The sequence below is a fragment of the Podarcis bocagei genome (assembly GCF_964188305.1).
Source record: "Podarcis bocagei genome assembly, chromosome: 1".
Lineage (NCBI taxonomy): Eukaryota > Metazoa > Chordata > Lepidosauria > Squamata > Lacertidae > Podarcis > Podarcis bocagei.
The window spans coordinates 138,991,546-139,011,637 of NC_138125.1; the positions used below are offsets into that span (position 1 = coordinate 138,991,546).

The following is a 20,092-nucleotide window of genomic DNA, read 5'->3' on the forward strand; positions in this document are numbered from 1 at the left end:
AGTTATTTCTGAATAAACATGCATAGGATTACACAGTAAACCCAGAAAAGCTCTTTGCATATGTCTAGTTGGTTCCCATCCTTTCCCGTTTTTTGTCATTTCTATGGACCATATTCAACTAAATTGTTGCACTAGCCGAAGCCATCACAGTTCCCACGAGTGCGGTGGGAGTTCCTCCCTCTCCTCCCCACCTTCCCATATCTACCCCAGAAGGTCAGGAGAACCCCCAGGACAATGTGTTGGGCAGGGGGCAGAGGACTAGGGAAATGGTTTCATCAGAAAAGCAGAAAGGCTTGTGCAGATGAAAAAATCTTACTGCTACATTGAATACAAGCCCCTGGGTTTCAAAATTCCTGTGAGCCTTGCTGCATGTGGGGGCTACTGTTTGGAGAAAGGGAGTGCAGCCCTCACCCCCATAGAGCAAGCTTGTCATTAGTTGGACCTTCATCTGCATTGTGTCTTGTAGTTTACAATTGGCCCATATGATGCATTTTAAATAGTCTTATAAATGATTGCATACAATACAGTGGTGCCTTGCAAGACAAAATTAATTCGTTCCGTGAGTCTTTTCGTCTTGCGATGTTTTTCGTCTTGCGAAGCACGGTCCATCGCAACTGCGCCTCTTCAAGCGACTTTAAGAAAAAAGCGAACAAACTCGCAAGACGTTTTCGTCTTGCGAAGCAAGCCCATAGGGAAATTCGTCTAGCGAAGCAACGCAGAAAACGAAAAACCCTTTCGTCTAGCGAGTTTTTCGTTTTGCGAGGCATTCGTCTTGCAGGGCACCACTGTAATTGTGTTTCGGAAGGAAGTACTTCCGGGTGAGTATGCTTAGCCCATTCACAATTTTTCCAAGTATGAATAATGATGCCTGCGATAGGATTCTAGTTTTGTTTTGTTTCAATTCTGTGGGATAAGTGCTTTCAGAAGAAGGATATACATCATTATGTTGATCATTTATTGATTACTATTTTTATGTGCCGCTGCATTTAAAAACTTGTCTAATAACTTAATTATCGGCTTCTGAAGAGAGATGTTGAAAGCCTCAAAATAATAGCCAAGTTCCAAATGGCGCTGTGTGATGGTCTGCTGATGTATGGAAGCCTTCCCCCCAAGGTCAGAGAGATCAACTCCCCGTGGGGTGCAGAAAGCAGCCAGCCTAGAAAACTGCTGCTCCTCTCCCTGTGCATTATTTCTCCACTCGTGTGTGAGGATGTTTTTTGCCACTGAATGGCATTTTCCTATGGACCTGAAATAGCAGCGGTGACTCCTAAACAGGGATCTGACTTGCATCTTACATTTTTTTACATGATATGTGGCTTAAGTACCATATTTTTCGCTCTATAAAACACACTTTTCCCCTCCTAAAAAGTAAGGGGAAATGTGTGTTCGTCTTACGGAGCGGGAGGCTCTGCCCAGCGCTCCCTTTAAAGAGCCGCACACACGCTCCGTGCGCTCTTTAAAGGGAGCACGGTTTTTGGAGGAGCCTTCCTCCCGCTGCCCGGGAGAGGCTGCGTGCGGCTATCCCATAAGCCAGAACATCAAGAGGCTATCCCAGAAGCTAGATCCCTCTTGCTGTTCTGGCTTCTGGGATTCAGAATATTTTTTTTCTTGTTTTCCTCCTCCAAAAACTAGGTGCGTCTTATGGTCTGGTGCATCTCATAGAGCGAAAAATACGGTAGTTAATATTACTGGGGCTTCATATAATCTGTCTTCCGTTTTAGTGACACATGTTGTTATCCCTGAGAATTCTACATGCAGTACTATGAAGTGCATGCTGGCTGTTTTGACTGGATGCTGGATCTTGACATTTCAGTGTAAGTAACCAGATGGTCTTGTGACAAAAAATGTACATGTTTTGACATAAGGGGTAAAGACAATATGAATACATCAATAATGCTTTAAAAGCCTGGGGTTCTTTGTTAGGTGAATGACAAGAATTCAGTGCTAAATGTTACTCCATCTGTTGAAAATGTGCAGTGCCTCCTATTATTGTTAATGGAATGCCACTGAGTTAATCAGAGCTTTTTGCTTGTAAGTAGGGAATGCAGCTGTTAACTGCTTGGTTTATTAGTGAAGACATTTGACAGCTTAAGGGGAAAAGAACGAAAATACAGTGGTTCCTCAGGTTACATACGCTTCAGGTTTCATATGCTTCAGGTTACAGACTCAGCTAACCCAGAAATAGTACCTCAGGTTAAGAACTTTGCTTCAGGATGAGAACAGAAATTGTGCTGCGGTGGCGCAGCAGCATCAGCAGCAGGCCCCATTAGCTAAAGTGGTGCTTCAGGTTAAGAACAGTTTCAGGTTAAGAACAGAACAAATTAAGTACTTAACCCAAGGTAGCACTGTAATGAATCTGCTGATGAGTGGAACATCCCAGTAGCTGAGAGCTTTGCTTCCACCTGAGGTTGTTGGCACCTGCCTGTCTCAGGAGACAATGGAAGAGTATGCCTTCAGGAGTAAACCATCAGAGCATTACGGCACATGCTGTGGCTGAGCAGGTTATAGATGTAAGTAGAACTGCTTTTCTTCCTATATCTTCTTTTTTAGCTGATGCTAAAGATCTAACTATGCTGTTTTCAAATGCCAAATGGGCACCACCCCTTTCCATATTAATTGCTCTGTCGTTTTCATTATTGATGTGCTATGACACATTGAAGTGCAGTTTTTAAGATTCAGGGTTACTCCTTTGAGTTGCTGCCCAAAAAGATTTGGCACACAGTTTAAATGAGTGAAGTTCAAGTTTTTAAAGAACAGTTTAATTGAACAACATAGAATAAAAATAAAATGTGAAAAAGGAAAAAAGAAAAGGTATACTACATCATTATAAGAGTTAACAATTACAGTTCCATATATACTTACCTAATAAATAGGTATCATTATTATCTGAATACATATGTTTATTTTTAACCTACTATGTTTTGTATAAATGCGTTTCAGAGGACATGGTTCTTGTCCATGAAAAGTCTATGTTTATAAAACAATCTGTTCATAAGTTGCAAGTGTAGTCATATATTCATTGATTAAATGGAGCTGTACACATTTTTCCCCCCAGTGCATCAGCATCAGTCTTTTGACCATAGTGTGGTGGTGGTGTTGTTGTTGTTAATTAATTAATTAATTTTGTATATACCCCTTCATTCGAAGATCACAGGGCGGTTCACAACACAAAAATACAAAATAAGAACACAAAATACATAACGAAACAAACTGATAATTCCAGTTCCACAAACACATTTAAAAAGCCATAGATTGTTTAATCAGCCCAAGGCCTGTTTATCGAGGAAAGTTTTTGCCCAGCACCTAAAGATACATAATGAAGGCTCCAGGCTGTCCTACTTGGGGAGAGAATTCTTCTTTAAGAAGAGATTTCCCTTAAAAATATAAAGCGGTAAAGAAATGTAATAATAATAATTGTAGTAGTAGTAGTAGTAGTAGTAATAACAACAACAACAACAACAACAACAACAACAACAACAACAACAAGAACAATAATAATATAAAAAAACAGGGAGTCACTGCACAAAAGGCCCATTCTCATGTTGTTGCTCTCTGGACTCATGTTGTTGCTCTCTGGCACACAAAGAAGGGCCTCAGCTTGGGTCAGTCATATGGAGAGAACTGGTCCTTGAGGTATTGTGGTCCTGAACCTTTTAAAGCTTTATAGGTAAAAAACAGAACTTTGAATTGGGCCCAGAAACTATTTGGCAGCCAGTTGGGCCAGGATCAGTGTAATATACTCAAAACATCTTGCCCTGGTGAGCAACCCAGCTGGCAAATTTCTGCACCAGTCATGGATCGGTGCCTACTGATCTTGACATCAATGAAGTGGGGAACTTCAGGCTTCTCTCCAGTTCATAGATGGAGTGTGGTACCACTTTCAAAAAATGCATCCAACATAGAGTTTCATACTCATTTAATGAGGTATGGATTTACTTATTAATCCAGTTCTGCCTCTTGATATTCTCAGCTTAGTAAGCAACATGCTACTTTAAAAAGTCAGTGATTCTCCTCCCTGGTGGGAAATGTTAGGAATAACTCATGGGGTCTGATGCAGCTAAGTGCCTGTAATTAACACCATGGCTCCATCTGTTCCCACCAGTCTTTGTTATTAGTCTTCTTCAGAGTCATTACACATTAAAGATTGTTATAACAAATAATTGGACTCCTGCTGATGAAACATTTGTCTAGGAAAAATGGTTCCCCTCTTACTCTTGCTTATTTATCATACCTTCTGTTTGGCAATTGCCAAAGTCCACTTAGACATAACTGAGGAATAAATCTCATCAGAGTGCGCACACAACATTTTATGATCCAATCTTAAGACTTGCTGTGCCAGCAAATAAGTGCTTGGGAAAGGACATAATGGGTGCTGCTTAGAGACACAACTTGCCTAAGTTTAGTTGAAAGCAATAGGATTCCAGCTGAATCCCTTGGTTTCATCTAGAACCTAATGTTTCCTAAAATAGAGAGAGAATACATGAGCCCAGTGCTTATTATGGCTGACCAGGCACATGATATTGTATAGAATAATATCTGAGTGAGGAGAGCCTGTGCATGATCAGGACTGTTGTTGGGCGCAGCCATGGATTCAATGAGGGCAATAAACTGAGCTTGAACCCTGGGAAGATGGCAGCACTGTGAGTTGGTAGTTCCCATGTCTGGGAGTTTGGCCAGTTGTCTCTTCTGGCTGAGGTGGTTCTTCATCTGAAAGGAGAGGCTTGGAATGTGTGGGTGCTCCTGGATCCATTTTTATCACTGGAGGCTGAGGTGGCCTCTCTGACTAGGAGTGCCTTTTGCCAGCCAAGGCTGGCATGCCAACTACATTTGTTCTTAGGTAGTCCTAGTCTGGCACAGTGGTTTATGTTTTGGCAGCCTCAAGACTTGATTATTGCAGTGTGCTCTATGTGGGCTACCCTTTAGCCTCATCCAGAGGCTTCAGCTGGTGCAAAATGCTATGGCTAGACAGTTGATGGGAACAGACAATCGCCAGCAGATAGCTCCAGTGTTTAAAACCTTGCACAGGCTGGTCATATGCTACAGGGCCAGGTTCAGGGTTCTTGCATTAGTTTAGAAGGCCCTTGAGAACATGATACCTAAGGGTCCCCCTGTTTCCTTATTCCCCTGCTTGGTTATTGAGGTCTTTGGGGGAACTACTCTTTGGAGTCCCCACTGGCTCAGGTGCACATGCATTCTGTATTGTGGGCCCAATTTTAGGGAACTTCCTTCCAATCAAGATCAGGCAATCCCCCTTCCTGTCAAACGTACAGGATCTTACAGAAGGCTCCATTTTTATTCCTTTTTTAAAAAAATAATTTTTATTAACAGGCCAATCACATCACATTATCCAAATCACATTAGTTCCAAATTATACAGCCAGGCTCCATTTTTATTCCAACAGGCATTTTAACTGAGTTCTGATTTTACAATTTTAACTGATTTTTTATTAGCATTGTGTTGAGTTTCTTGTACGCCATTTATAGACAACTATAAATTGTATATGAATTGTCTAAATAAATAAACAAACGAATACATTGAATTAGAGCCATCAAACTATTTTTGATAATTTGGGGATCCTGGAACTGCCAGTAAAAAAAAAGATATTGAGTAGCAAAACTGAACTAGACCTCAGATAGAACTGAGCAAGATGGGCCAACAAGACAGCTCAGTGTTTGAGCACGGCTCTCTGGAATCAACAGGGCCAGGGACTTCAGTGCATTCTAAGTCTACTTTTTCTGCTCCCTCAGTCTCAATTTTGCGACAAAGTTGCCTTGGCTGCCACTAGCAGAGTCAGTCCTTTTTTGGGTGGATGAGCTTCTGCTGGAAGTGTGGCTTCCCCTCCAGTGAGGTACAATGGTTGTATCATATCCTAATCCTCATGGATTTGGATCATGAATCAGTGAACAGTGGTAGAGTATGTTTTGTGATTCCATTATCAACACTAAATGTTCTTAGCATGTGATTAGCAGTTGGAATTGAGCCAATGCTTACAGTTGATTTACCGTATTTTTCGCTCCATAGGACGCACTTTTTCCCTCCTAAAAAGTAAGGGAAAAAGTCTGTGCGTCTTATGGAGCGAATGTGTGTTCCCTGGAGCCAAATCGCTGTTGTCCTGTGCTCCTGGGCTGCTCTTTGGGGGTGGGGGGAGGAGCCACGGTGCTCTGCCGGCAGCCTCTGCTTTCCCCTGAAGTCCCGACAAGGTTTGCAAGCAGAGGGAAGGCTGTGTGCTGCTGGGGTGCTTGGTGGGGGTGGGGGTGGGGAGCTACACTGCTCTGCCTACAGACTTTGCTTTCCCCTGAAGTCCGGACAAGGTTTGCAAGCAGAGGGAAGGCTGTGTGCTCCTGGGGTGGAGGGTGGGGGTGGGGAGCAGCAAATTGCTGTCTCTCAGTGCCTCCTAATTCAACTGCAAAGGATTGCCTAACTGGATTCTGAGCTCCATTTGAAGTTTAAAAATAGTAAGTTTGGGGATTTCTTCAAGTAGCAGTTTTGGGGAAATAGTCATAAATACATGCAAAGCATCTCTACAAACCAGTAATAGTAATTTCAGCTAAAACTGAGCAGGTATCTGGCTCAGGAACAGTTTAAACTGCACAGCTATAACCAGACATCCTGTGTGTGTGGACCATGTTCCTAGTAGCTAATCTTTACTGCTGAAAAGAGGCTCTGATATTCCACTCCAACTCTATAATTCATTTTTTTTTTTTTAAAAGATTTTTTATTGCGTTTCTTTTCATAGATTAACAAATTTGTTTACATGGCAACATACAAGAAACATTTTTTATATATATATATAAGGAAAAATAAAAACAAGAAAAAATGTTATGAAACTTTCCTTAACATCTTTCAGCAATTCACTTTTGGACCTCCTCGCATCCTCTCAGCATTGCATTCATTGTTCTAGCCAGTTCAGCAATTTGTTATCTTGTTTCCCATCTTATTATACCTTTAAATGTATTATGTTACCAATTTCAAAAAATTGTAATTTAGTTTTGACATTCTTAATAAACATAATAATTTGTTTCAAATATTTCTCGTTTTTTCTGTCAATACTTGCTTTATCATTTCTTAAAATAAATTGCGGAAACATAACATTTCTTAATCGTGCGCTATCTTAACATTCAAACAACTTATAATGTTTTTGCAAATAGTCCTTAAATTTTTTCCAGTCCTCCTCCATAGTTTCTTCGCTCAGATCTCGGATTCTGCCAGTCATTTCTGCCAACTCCATATAGTCCATCAACTGCGTCTGCCAGTCCTCCAGTGTGGGTAAATCTGGTGTTTTCCAGAACTTAGCGATGAGAATCCTAGCTGCTGTGGTTGCATACATAAACAAGGTTCTGTCCTTCTTTGGCACCTTCTGGTCCACCATGCCCAAGAGAAAGGCCTCTGGTTTCTTAGAGAAGGTATATCTAAATACCTTTTTCAGCTCATTATGTATGATTTCCCAAAAGGCCTTTACTTTCGGGCAGGTCCACCAGAGGTGGAAGAATGTCCCTTCTGCCTCCTTGCATTTCCAACACTTATTATCAGAAAGATGATATATTTTAGCCAGCTTGACTGGAGTCATGTACCACCGGTATACCATTTTCATAATGTTCTCTTTCAAGGCACTACATGCCGTGAATTTCATACCGGTGTTCCATAACCTTTCCCAGTCTTCAGACATAATGTTGTGTCCCACATCCTGTGCCCATTTTATCATAGCAGATTTAACTGTCTCATCCTGTGTGTTCCATTTAAGCAGCAAGTCATACATCCTCGAAAGTACCTTAGTCTTTGGTTCTAGCAGCTCCGTCTCCAGTTTCGATTTCTCCAACTGGAAACCCACTTTTCTGTCCATTTTAAATACCTCTTGAATTTGAGCATAATGTAGCCAATCTCGCACCTTACCTTTTAATTTGTCCTGGCTTTGGAGCTTCCAGTTATCTCCTACTCTTTCAATCAGTTCCCAATACTTTGGCCAGTAGGCCTCCATATTGGGCTTTTTTTTAGAAATCTTGGCTTCCACAGGTGATAGCCACCTCGGGGTCTTGCTTTCTAATAAATCCTTGTACTTCATCCAGACGGCAAAAATTGATTTTCTGACAATATGATTTTTAAACAATTTATGGACCTTCGCCTTGTCATACCACAAGTATGCATGCCAACCATACACATTATCAAACCCTTCCAGATCTAGGACATCGGTGTTTTCCAACAGGAACCAATCCTTCAACCAGCAGAAGGCTGCAGCTTCATAGTACAACCTTAGGTCCGGCAGGGCAAACCCCCCTCTTTCTTTTGAGTCGGTTAGTATTTTAAATTTTATTCGGGGCTTTTTGCCCTGCCAGACAAACTTAGAAATATCCTTCTGCCATTTTCCAAAACATTCCATTCTGTCCACGACCTGAAGGGTCTGAAATAAAAATAGCATTTTAGGCAAAACACACATCTTTATAGCTGCGATTCGGCCTGACAAGGTAAGTTTCAATCTTGACCAAATATCCAAGTCTTTTTTAATTTCCAACCAACATTTTTCATAGTTATCTTTAAAAAGGTTTAAATTTTTAGTGGACAAGTATACCCCCAGGTATTTCACTTTTTTAACCACACTTAGCTCTGTCTCTTTCTGATACTCCTCTATCTCTGTAGGTGTCAGATTTTTGACCAAAACCTTAGTTTTTTGTTTGTTTAACTTAAATCCCGCCACCCGTCCAAACTCCAAAATAAGTTCCAGAACTCTTTTTGTACTAGATACTGGCTCCTGTACTGTCAAGACTAGGTCATCTGCAAAGGCTTTCAGTTTGTATTGTTTCGCTCCGACCTCTATACCTTGCACCAGCTGGTCCTCCCTAATCATATTCAGCAATACCTCCAGAACAGAAATAAATAACAGAGGGGATAAAGGGCACCCCTGTCGTGTCCCTTTTTCAATTCGAAGTTCCTCCGATACCACATTGTTCACTATCAGTTTAGCTTTTTGTTCTGAATAGATTGCTTCTAATCCATTTTCAAACCCCCGTCCCACTCCCATCCCTTTCAAGTTCTTCTTCATAAACATCCAAGAAATGTTGTCAAATGCTTTCTCCGCATCAATAAAGATTAAGGCAGCCCTTGTATTTCTAATTCGCAACAGCTCCAAAATATCAATGATGTTCCTGGTATCGTCCGACATGTGTCTACCAGGGAGAAAGCCTGCTTGGTCCTTGTGAATTACTTCATTTAATACATTTTTAAGTCTACTTGCTAAAATGTCTGCAAAAATTTTGTAATCCACATTCAGGAGTGAGATGGGACGGTAGTTCTTAAGCTGAGTCTTTTCCCTTTCTGACTTGGGAATCAATGTGATAAATGCTTCTTTCCACGTTTCCGGTGCCTTCCTCCCCTCCATGATCTGGTTACAAACCTCCAACAACGGTTGTATCAAGAAATCCTTCAAAGTTTTATAATATTTGGAGGTGAGTCCATCCGGGCCTGGAGATTTGCCCAGCTGCATGTTTTGGATGGCACCTTCAATTTCCTGTTGAGTTATTTTGCTGTTAAGAATTGATCTTTTATCTTGACTTATTTTAGGTAGTCCATTTGTTTCCAAAAATTGGTCCATTTCCGATTCTTTCTGAGGCCCCTGTGCGTAGAGCTCTTTGAAATATCTGTGGAAGCACTTTCTTATTTCTTCTGGTTTCTGAACTATTTTTCCTTGAATCTCCAGATTTGTAACCGTATTTAACTTTTGTCTTTTTTTCAGCTGCCAAGCCAGCAACTTTCCACATTTATTTGCTGATTCAAACGATCTCTGCTTCATTTGTTTGATTTTCCACTCAATCTCTTGATTGATCAGTTTCGAATATTGTGCTTGATGAAATTTGATCTCTCTTAGCACCTCTTTAGATTTCGGTTTGATTCTCAATTTTTTCTCTCCTTCACTTATTTTCTCTAAAATTTTTTCTTTTTTTCCATTCCAATATTTTCTTTTTATCGAATTCTGTTGAATCAGAAACCCTCTCATTACAGCTTTACTTGCATCCCTGATTGTTCTTTTCTCCACCGTAGTGTTCAAATTTATTTCAAAGTAGTCCTTTAGTGTTTTTTGGGCCTTCTTCACAATCTCTTGATCTCTTAGCAAGGTGTCATTCATTCTCCATCTGAAGGATCCAGTTGGGAAAAGTCTCAGTTCCATTTTTATGGCATTGTGGTCGGAGCAGGTTTTTGGGCAGATTTCCACTTTTCTCGTTTTCGGAGCCAGCCCTCTAGATATCCAAATTTGGTCGATTCGTGTCCATGACAAGTGGGCATCAGAAAAGAAAGTTCCTTCTTTACCCAAAGGATTCTTTGTCCTCCAAATGTCGATCAAGTCCATATTGTCTGTCATTTCAAAGAAAGTTTTAGGGAGTCTGCCGTCTGTTGTTAAGTTTTGATTTTGGGATTTATCCATATTTGTAGACACCACCCCATTCATATCTCCCATCACAATAATATTAGCATAGTCCAAATAGTCCATCATTGTCTCATGCAGCTTCTTGTAGAATTCTGATTTTCCATCATTTGGCGCGTAGATTCCTAATATCAAAATCTTTTCCCCTTGTGTTTGAATTTCAATTGCGAGGATTCTTCCATGATCATCTTTAAATAAAAATTTTGGCGACAGGTTCTCCTTTGCATAAATTACAACACCTCTTTTTTTAACTTTGTCTGATGAGATAAATTCTTGGCCAAGTCTTTTATTAATTAATACTTTCCTGTGGAGCCTAGTCACATGTGTTTCTTGCAAACATATTACATCCAATTGTTCTTTTTTTAGGATATGAAATATCCTTCTCCTTTTTTCCGGAGAATTCCCGCCATTTATATTCCAACTAAGTAGCTGCAGAGACATCCTGTTCTATTTAAGATGTTCTTAAGATGGGGTGTCTTCCTTTTGTTCAGATCCCGAAGGTATAGGCGTTGGCCCACTTCCGGGCGGTGCTGGTGCTGGTAAAACTGGAAACCAATCCGCTCCTTTTTGGAGATCTTCTCCGTGGTCGTGAAGGAACCTTTGGTTATCTTCAGGTGTTCTTATTTTAACCTTCCTTTCTTTGTAGGTGAAGGATAATCCCTGTGGAAACTCCCACCTATAGGGGATTGCGTTGTGTCTCAGCAATTTTGCTAATTCTGTATAGGTGGCTCTAAGGTCCAGCAGCTGCCTCGGGATATCTCTGTAAATTTCCACTCTTTTGTCTTGTATTTCAATTGCTTTTTTGAAGTGAAGGCCTAGGATCTTGTCTCTCTCTTCCTTTGTTCTTAAAATTATCAAGCAGTCTCTGGATCTGTCTTTCCTTACCAGTCTTCCCAATCTATATGCCGAGACAATCCTAAAATCCGTGTCTTCCTTTAAACCCCAGAACTTCGAGAATTCCTGTGTTAAGTATCCAATCAAATCTCCTTGCTCGAGTTCTGGAATACCTCTCAATTTGATGTTGCTCTCACGATTTTTCAGTTCCACCATTGACAGATAGACTTGTTGTTCACCCACCTGTTTGTGCAGGGGCCTAACTTCTCCTTTTATTTCTTCAACCTCTTTTTGTAGGACTCCCACTTTCTGGATTGCTTCTCCAGCTAATTCTCGATTTTCCGCTGTTGCTCCTTGCAATTTCTCTATGGCTTGCGTGTGCTGGGAAACTTGGTCAGTCAGTTTTTGGATCGAGGAAGTTGCTTTATCTATCTTCACAGACTGATCGTCCACCTTCTGATTTAAGCTTGATAGTTGCTCCAATATTTGTTTTAATAGTGTGTCTGACCCACCTGCTGCCATATCTTCCTCAGTGGATTTCTCAGTTATTTCCCCTTGTTCTCTATGAGACACCAGTACAGCTGGAACCGACGAACGGCGTCCTTGGGTCAATGTTGTTTGTACAAATTGTGCTGGTCTTCTTTCCTTTTCCTTTTCTTTTTCCTTAGCCTCTTTGGTTTCCTTTGCTTTAGACGCTCTTGTTCTCCCTGCACCACTCATTACACATCTGTCAATGTTCAAGGTCAAATTGTCTATTGTTCCATGGGAAAGACAAATTCAGGAGTAAACAGCCAGTGAGATGGAATTCAAAACAAAAGTCAGTTCCCAGGATTTTGTAATCCGAAAGCCCTGTAGGGGGAGTGCCACCCGATTTCAAAGACAAGGAAGGAAGTAATCCGCCATTGAAGTTCCAAATTGTTTCAAAACAGTAAATTCGTTAATCCAAAAGTCCCTTCATAAATTCAAGATCTCCCAAAGCACCTTTTATAAATCGACAAAGTTTCACGAAAGGTGCTTGTAACAGTATCCCAATCAGTCTTTTCTGCTCAAATATAACAATTACTTTCTAGCACAGTTTGCAACTGTTTCCGCAGTTTGACACAGTCTCTCTCTCTGGCAGCCCGACAATCTGGCTCTTTAAAAATACAGCCCAAAGAAGAAAAAAAAATAGGAGGAAAGTCACCATCTACTGCTTCTTTTAGTCAATGTCCATTTCCACCTTAAGCTCAATAAAATAGGCAAGTTTTATAGCACGAAAAAGTTTAAGCTTCCCAAAGTCCCGTTTCAAATGCTTCCGTTTCTAAAAGCTTTGCTTTGATCTTGTCAGCAATGTCGGAAGACGGACTTCCCTTTTCTCGTCTCCCGCTTTCAGCCAAATTAACCGAATTTCTTTGCCAAATTTTAAACCCCTTTACTCACGGGTATGTTGCTTGCAGTTTAGCGTTGATTTTAGGAAGAAGGATCAGCGCTCATCTGTAACAGCCGCGCGGCTTCGCTTCCGCGGAAAGAGCGATGAACTCACAGCACCGCTACCCCTCCTTCACTCCGGGTCTCCTTACGGGGTCCCTTCTGTGCTTTCGGAGCAGCTTCTGGTGCCCGCCGAGTCCCACGGCCACGGGCTCACTCTACCCGTGGTTTATCTTGATGGGTCGTCGCTATGCCGCAGCGAACGACCCTTTTCCGCGGAGCCCCTCTTCAGAACCCGAAGAGGACCGCCATTACAGTTTCGCGCCGCCCCCGGAAGTTCATTATACAAATTCTTACAAGTACAGTCCACCTATACTAAACCAAAAACATTGTGTTCTCTTGGTATTGAATGGAAGCTATTTATCTGCCCTCTTTTCCTCCTCTGTTCTTTGCTCAGTCACTCCATTTTGAATCTTCCTTTCAAAACAACCATGCCTGTTTTGAGAAAACTTCAGAGATTTAGGAACTGGAGCACAATCATTTGATCTTTAGCTTCACAGTATTTTAATATTCTTTTGGAAGCCGCCCAGAGTGGCTGGGGAGGCCCAGCCAGATGGGCGGGGTATAAATAATATATTATTACTATTACTATTACTATTATTATTATTATTATTATTATTATTATTATTATTATTATTATTATCTTTTTGCTGTTCCTCCATACTCCAAGCACTTCTCATTTGCACAGCCCTGGTTCCTCTCCCTGACTATTAATATTCTTGATTATTAACAGTAAAATGCTCAAATTTTAGTTTTGTGACTGCTGCCAATACTGACTTCCCAGTGATAATGAAAACAGCTACATTATAATGGAATGTGTCCTTTTTCCATTCTCATCATTATATACCATGGCTCGCTTTAAAGCAGCAAAGTGGACAGAAGCCACACACTTTGCTGTTGTAAATAGTTTAGTACAAAATTGGAGTCAGATTTTTTTTCTTGTTTTCCTGCTCTAAAAACTTGGTGCGTCTTTTGGTCAGGAGCGTCCTATGGAGCGAAAAATACGGTAACTTAACAAATCAATGCTTGGATAACTGAATGCTGCAACTATCTCCAAAATCTCATAGCTAAAATGCAGTCATTTTTAAAGAATTTCTTTTTTAAAGAACAAAACATCTTACTTGCATTATGGGCACCAAAGAAGTATGCCGGTATTATAATTTGTGCTTCTGATCACCTTCCTTCTTGGCAAAAACTCAGCAATGTGTGAAGCTTAATCTCAACCTGGATGCAGTAGAATAATGTATGCCTACCCTTAGTATAGCCCCAGAAATGGTCACAACAATGAAATAATGGGAAGGAATATAGAAGACATGCCCCAAGGCAGCAGAGGCAGACGACACTGCCACAAATGAATTTATGTGCCTTTAGCAGTATAGTAGTTACTATACTGCACCAGACTTACATAGAAGTGGGGAAGAAGAAAGAAGTCGAACCTTTTGTATGACCTACTGTACTGTTGCACATTGTTCATACTGTTACCATCATAATTTGATGTTTTTCTAAGCTGGAGGTTTCTTACTTGCATCAGGTGCTGTAAAGAATATAACCTGAATGCAGATAATTGCATGGTGTTCTGTGCAGACAGTGCTGCTTTCCTATCCCACCCATGGCCAATCCAGTGGTCTGCACCCACATTTCTCCCAAAGCTTCTGAGCTCAGAAGTTTCTCAGCTGGAGCCAGAGTGGGGGAAATTGGTAAGACTCCCCTTGTGCAAGTAGAATCTTATAGCCAAGCCAGTTAACCCTTACATTGCTACCATGATTCATACCAGACCTTTTGCTTTTCTTCTTGAGCAATGTTTGTATGATACGGAGACAGTACGTTATAAAACATCAGTGCATTCATAGCCTGCAAGCCCTGTCAGCTAAGCTGACTCCCTCCCTTCCCCATTATGCAAAACTGAATTATTTAAAGTTGATTTCTAATGCAGCAATCCAAACCCATCATCTGTTCAAACATAATTCCTCTTAGGACTAATTATCTGAAGTGCAAAAAGAATCAATGTGCTAAAAATCATGATCAAGGCCAACTGGCAGGTCAGAGTTTGTCCAGAAATAGAAATCCAAAAGCAAACCTAGCCATCAAGGGTGGGCACTCAAACTCAGGGACACACACTTTGACTTGCAGTTATTTCAATGCCTGTAAAGATTTTTCCAAAACTATTCACCCATCTTTTTTGTTTAGATTGTGTTATGTCCCCTCCATAAATCCCTACTCTTGCTAGTCCTGGATCCAGCACAAACACCTTCACCCTCCATTGAAGGCCCTCTGTGGCACTGCCCACACAATGGCCATTCATTCCCATGTGAAATATCCCAGTATCTGCCTGCTTACGGCATTCTCTTCTTAAGCTTCTCAGGTCCCCTTCTCCATCGAACAATTCTGCTCTTTCTTTGCTGTATGTCTCCCAGAGCCACCTACATGATGCTGCCGCCTAATCTCTTCCTTCAAATCCTACTTAAAATAAAATAAAAACCCTTTTGTTGAGAAGCTTTTGACTTACCACTCAGCCCTGAGAAAAGTGTTGTTGTGGCTCAGTGATGGAGCATATGCTTTGTATGCAGAATGTCAAAGGTTCAGTCTCTGAGTAGGGTTGGGCTATTTAAAACTCCTCTCTGAAATCCTGGAGAGCTTTGCCAGCCACTCTTCTACTGTACCAATGTTTTGACTTTGTATAAGGCAACATAAAAAGGTAAAGGTAAAGGCACCCCTGCCCGTACAGGCCAGTCGTGACCGACTCTGGGGTTGCGTGCTCATCTCGCTTAAGAGACCGGGAGTCAGCGCTGTCCGAAGACACTTCTGGGTCACATGGCCAGCGTGACGAAGCTGCTCTGGCGAGCCAGCACCAGCGCAGCACACGGAAACGCTGTTACCTTCCCGCTATAAAGCAGTCCCTATTTATCTACTTGCACTTAAGAGTGCTTTCGAACTGCTAGGTGGGCAGGAGCTGGGACCGAACGACGGGAGCTCACCCCGCCGCGGGGATTTGAACCGCCGACCATGCGATCAGCAAGTCCTAGGCACTGAGGTTTTACCCACAGCGCCACCCGCGTCCCAGATAAGGCAACATGCAGTGTAACAAAGAAGTTCATCTACTCCCGCTATTTATCCTCTCCTCCTTCCTTCCTTCCTTCCTTCCTTCTTTTAATTTATTTTTTATTGAAACTTTTCAGCATAGATTGCAACAATTGCTTGACATAAGGTCCTTCTTTCAAGCCAACCATATTCCATTCTGTTCCATATTTGGTCATTCTGTCAGGGTTTGATTTTTGCCTTTTGTTTTCACAATGACTTTCCCTAGTGTTGCTATCGCTTCCTACAGTGGGTTTTTTTTATCAGCATAAAATAAATCACTACATTTCCTCCTCTGTCCATCTTTTCTTCCAAATTTCAGGGGTAGATGCCTGCCTGAAGACAAGTGCTCGGGAGCAAGAAGAGAAGTATGAAATAGATGGTGGCCCACGCCAAGGCCGACTGAACAAAGAGCAGCTGGTGAGAGCTTCTTTGTTAACCTTCAAGTTTGTTTTTGTAGCCCATATGATGTTGTTGTAGCCCTTTACTATTTTCCACCTGTGCAGGCTAAGGGAAGTAAAGGCGTATACTTTATTCCAGCACTTGCTTTTGAGAAGTGGTGTACAGCTGCTAACCAAAGCGATTTTGACCTGTTAATGGATTTCTGTTGTCATATGTGCTGCTAAAACTTTTCAGTGCTTTCAAGGTAAGTCTGGGAAACATTTATACAAAATGCTGCCTGAACCACCAAGAGCTGAAGCTTTCACCTTTCACCAACCCTTGGCACCCCAGGGGTTTTGGTTGAGTGTTTTTGTCCTGGTACACTCAAGTACCAGTTTTCAGTTCTTACCGAGAAAAAATTGCATCTGAAATGGGGAAATATAGCTTAAACACTTTCCTATTTTGCTTTCCATTTGGTTATTTTCTTGGTTGTGAAATCTTTTGAGAGTACTTTGTAACCCTTTTTAGTTAATTATCTGTGACTAGAGGCTAAGATCTGGGTGGTTGTTTTTCAGCAGTGTATGAAATTCCACTCTTCGCACTCTTTGCATGAATTCCCAACAACAACCAGTTCTGTTCTGATACTCTATATCAGGCACGCCCAACTCCCAAGACACAACAAGGGCAGTGGGGGGGGGCAGGGACTTTAAGGTTTTTTTTAATCACATGATCAGTTGGCATTCCAAGATCACCCACAATCGACCACAATCATTCGGGGATCTACCTGCTGATTGCGCTCGACCGGTTGGACAACTCTGCTGTAATATTGTAACATTTGTCCATTCTATCTGTCTCCCACCTTTCCCACACCATAGCACAACTCCTCTTCATGTTCCTAGTGATGCTGAGACCATGATATCTCCTGTTGCCCTTTTCCACCACCCTCCTTGGGGTTTCCTGTCAATTAACTCCCCTATCTAATATAACGCTCCCCCCCCCAAGCAATTCTTAGTCCTTGGCCTCCCTTACCACCCTTAGGCTCCTGCCTCTTGTCTCCTCTCTAACTTCCTTTCAACGGTATTTCCCCCCGGTCGCATTTTCCAAACAAAAGTTGCACTGTTTGTCAGTATTCTGTTGCTGAGCAATTGCGTTCCTGCTGAGCAGCTACTTTGCAACCATGTCAGCCGCATCAGCCAGTGGCTTGGCAGAGTGATAGGTGCGCAAGAGCCAGCTGCTGTTTTTAAGACTGCTGTTCATACAGAGTATGATGGGGGGACTTGACTTTGGACATCAACACAGAGAGAGAGAAAGTTGTATTGTAAGGAAACGGTATTACAGCTTCCGGTTTTTAAAAATCTGGCTGTTTGTTTGTGACCAACTCTTCATATTTTCCCCCTTTCTTTATTTCAGTTACCAAAGTTGTTTGATGGCTGCTACTTCTATTTTTTGGGAATGTTTAAGGAGCACAACAAGGATGATCTGAAGGAATTGGTGAAAGCAGGTGGAGGACAGATTCTGCTGAGGAAACCCAAATCGGATAGTGATGTGACACAGACAATCAATACTGTAGCCTATCATGCTGAGATTGCTTCTGACCAGAGTTCCTGCACACAGTATATCATCTACGATGGCTCTTCTAACTACAAGCCAGAGAAAATTCGGCAAGGAAAGGTTTGGGAGGCACCGTCTAAGTGGCTTATAGACTGTGTGGTGTCATTTCAGCTATTACCTGTTAAGACATAAAAAATTCCAGAATTGTGATGCTAGAATCTTTAGCTCAGCCCTGCTTTTCAGACAGATTGAAATTATGTTTCAGCCTAGAAACAACTATTAAGCAACAGATTCACTTCATTTATATCATGATTTTGGGGGTGGAGGACACACATTCCAGATTTAGTTAGGCTTGATACAATTTAGACCCCTTTAGTGGCAGACATTTTTTTTTAAAGGAGAATCAATTGAAATGTTAGTTCAAGTTAGGATTCTAATAGCAGTAATATTTAAATTAAGACCTGAGTTTGTGCAGAGGTGAGAAGGTATGGCCCTCAAGTTGTTGCTGGATTCCAGCTCACACCAGCCCTCGTAGCCAATGGTCAGGAATGAAGGGAGTTGTAGTCTAGCTGAAGGAGATGTAGTCCAGCTGAGTTCTAGGGCCTCAGCTTTTCCATTCCTGAAATTGTATTTCAATTTGCATGCAGTTTATCATTGCTGGTTTTAATAATAATAGCAGTAGCAGCAGTAGTAGAGTAAATTTCTGAGCACACAGGTCAATTTAAAACTAACATTTTTAAGCCTTTAGCACATGTCTGCACAAAATATCTCCTGTGTGCTTACTATTATGGGGCATATTCTGAAATGATGGTCATTTTACACTGAAATCCTGTGTTTGCCTTTTAAAACCCACCAGTATCACTTTGGCTGCTCTAATCTCTTTATTAGATAAAGCGCTGCAGGCAATGATATAAACTACCTACTGTTAAAGCTTTCCCCCCTGTTTTGCTTATAGTGAAACAGACACTAGCATTGGTTTTGCCGAATGTTTAAATGGGTTATTCTTATGTTTGTAATCATGATTTCTGTGTTCTTTCTTATGCTGCGATTATGTTCAGTATGTCATCAGTGATAAATCATGACTTGAAGCATTGCTCTGTGAGTCTTTTTGTATGTAAGAATGCTGTGTAAGTGGCAGGTTGGGAGAGACAGGCAAATCGCCACACCATCCTTCCAGTCATCTGCCAATACTGAAGTAAATCCATCTTCACTCCAAGACCCTGCTCATTTGGAGAGTTGCTACAGCTCAGAGCTGTCACACCACAAGTAATGCTTGACAACCTCTGTGCATTTTTGGGCTTAGTTTGAGGGGAAAGAATGAGTGCAGCGTCTTCTATACCTTTTCTCTCTTTGGTGCCTCATTCCAGAGAGCCTTTCATTTACCCTGAGCTGCTATGGAAGCTTCTGAATCGAGAGCATAATCCTTAGGCAACATTCATTCATATGGGTCCCTGGTGAAACCTGTATCTAGGCTTTACTAAGTCAGAATGTAGGTGGGAGCTCAGATAGAATCAGAGAATTGTAGAGTTGGGAGGTACCCTGAGGGTCATCTAGTCCAACCCCCTGCAGTGCAGGAATATGCATCCCATATGGGGATCAAACTTGCAACCTTGGCAATATTAGCATGTTTTCCCCAGCATTTTTAAAAAATAAATCCTGCACACAGGAGACTAGCATGCTGCAGAAGGCTAGGGTAAAACTGTTCTCCCTGACATACTAGTTCTTTATGTGCAGGGAAGTATTCAGTCCTGTGAGTTCCCATCTGCAGTTAGAAGACAGATAGGTTCCTCTCAATGAGAATTAGGCCTACATCTGTGAAGGAAAATCTTGATACAATAAATAGTGTAATGGCCAAAAAATAAAGGCAATAGTCATTTTGCTGCCATGTTTCACAGCTCATTTCATCCCTTAAGATGAAGAACTGCATTCAATAAGAAGCAAATCCTTGGTGGGCAATAAATCTTGGCCATAGTGTTTAATTATATGTCTATATAATATCTGACAGGCTGATCACACCCATAGGGGACTGCTAATTTCCCTCCACAATAAAAACAGAAGCAGCCAGATTTTGAAGCTGGAGTATAATGGCCGCTCACCCAATTCACCGGTGGGCGGCAGTTGCAACCCAACATGGGACTCCTCCATCCTCCTGCAGCCACACCGTTTTGTATTGGACTGTTGCTATACTTCCCTGGCCATCGCAGTGGCTTCTGGTTCTTGCCAAACCTCAGCCTATCTGTGGCAGCCTGGGGGGCAGGGCAGCAGGAGGGACCATGTTGAGGGAGACTTCTCTCCGGTCCGCTCACAGAGCTTAAACGGGGGCCGGGGCAGCCAACAGCAGCACAGTCAGTCCAGGAGCATCACCTACCCAGC

General features: G+C 41.7%; 1 protein-coding gene across 3 annotated transcripts in view; it reads left to right on the top strand.

Annotated features, from left to right (window-relative positions):
* Positions 1-18,812, top strand: part of BARD1 (BRCA1 associated RING domain 1) — a 67,066-nt gene extending 48,254 nt beyond the window's left edge. For all 3 annotated transcript variants that reach the window (XM_081165002.1, XM_081165004.1, XM_081165003.1), the window contains 3 exons: positions 1,722-1,814; positions 16,110-16,207; positions 17,579-18,812. In XM_081165002.1, the coding sequence (XP_081021128.1) occupies positions 1,722-1,814; positions 16,110-16,207; positions 17,579-17,911 (524 nt within the window). In that variant the 3' untranslated portion in view covers positions 17,912-18,812. The remainder of the gene's footprint in view (positions 1-1,721; positions 1,815-16,109; positions 16,208-17,578) is intronic.
* The last annotated feature ends 1,280 nt before the right edge of the window (positions 18,813-20,092 follow it).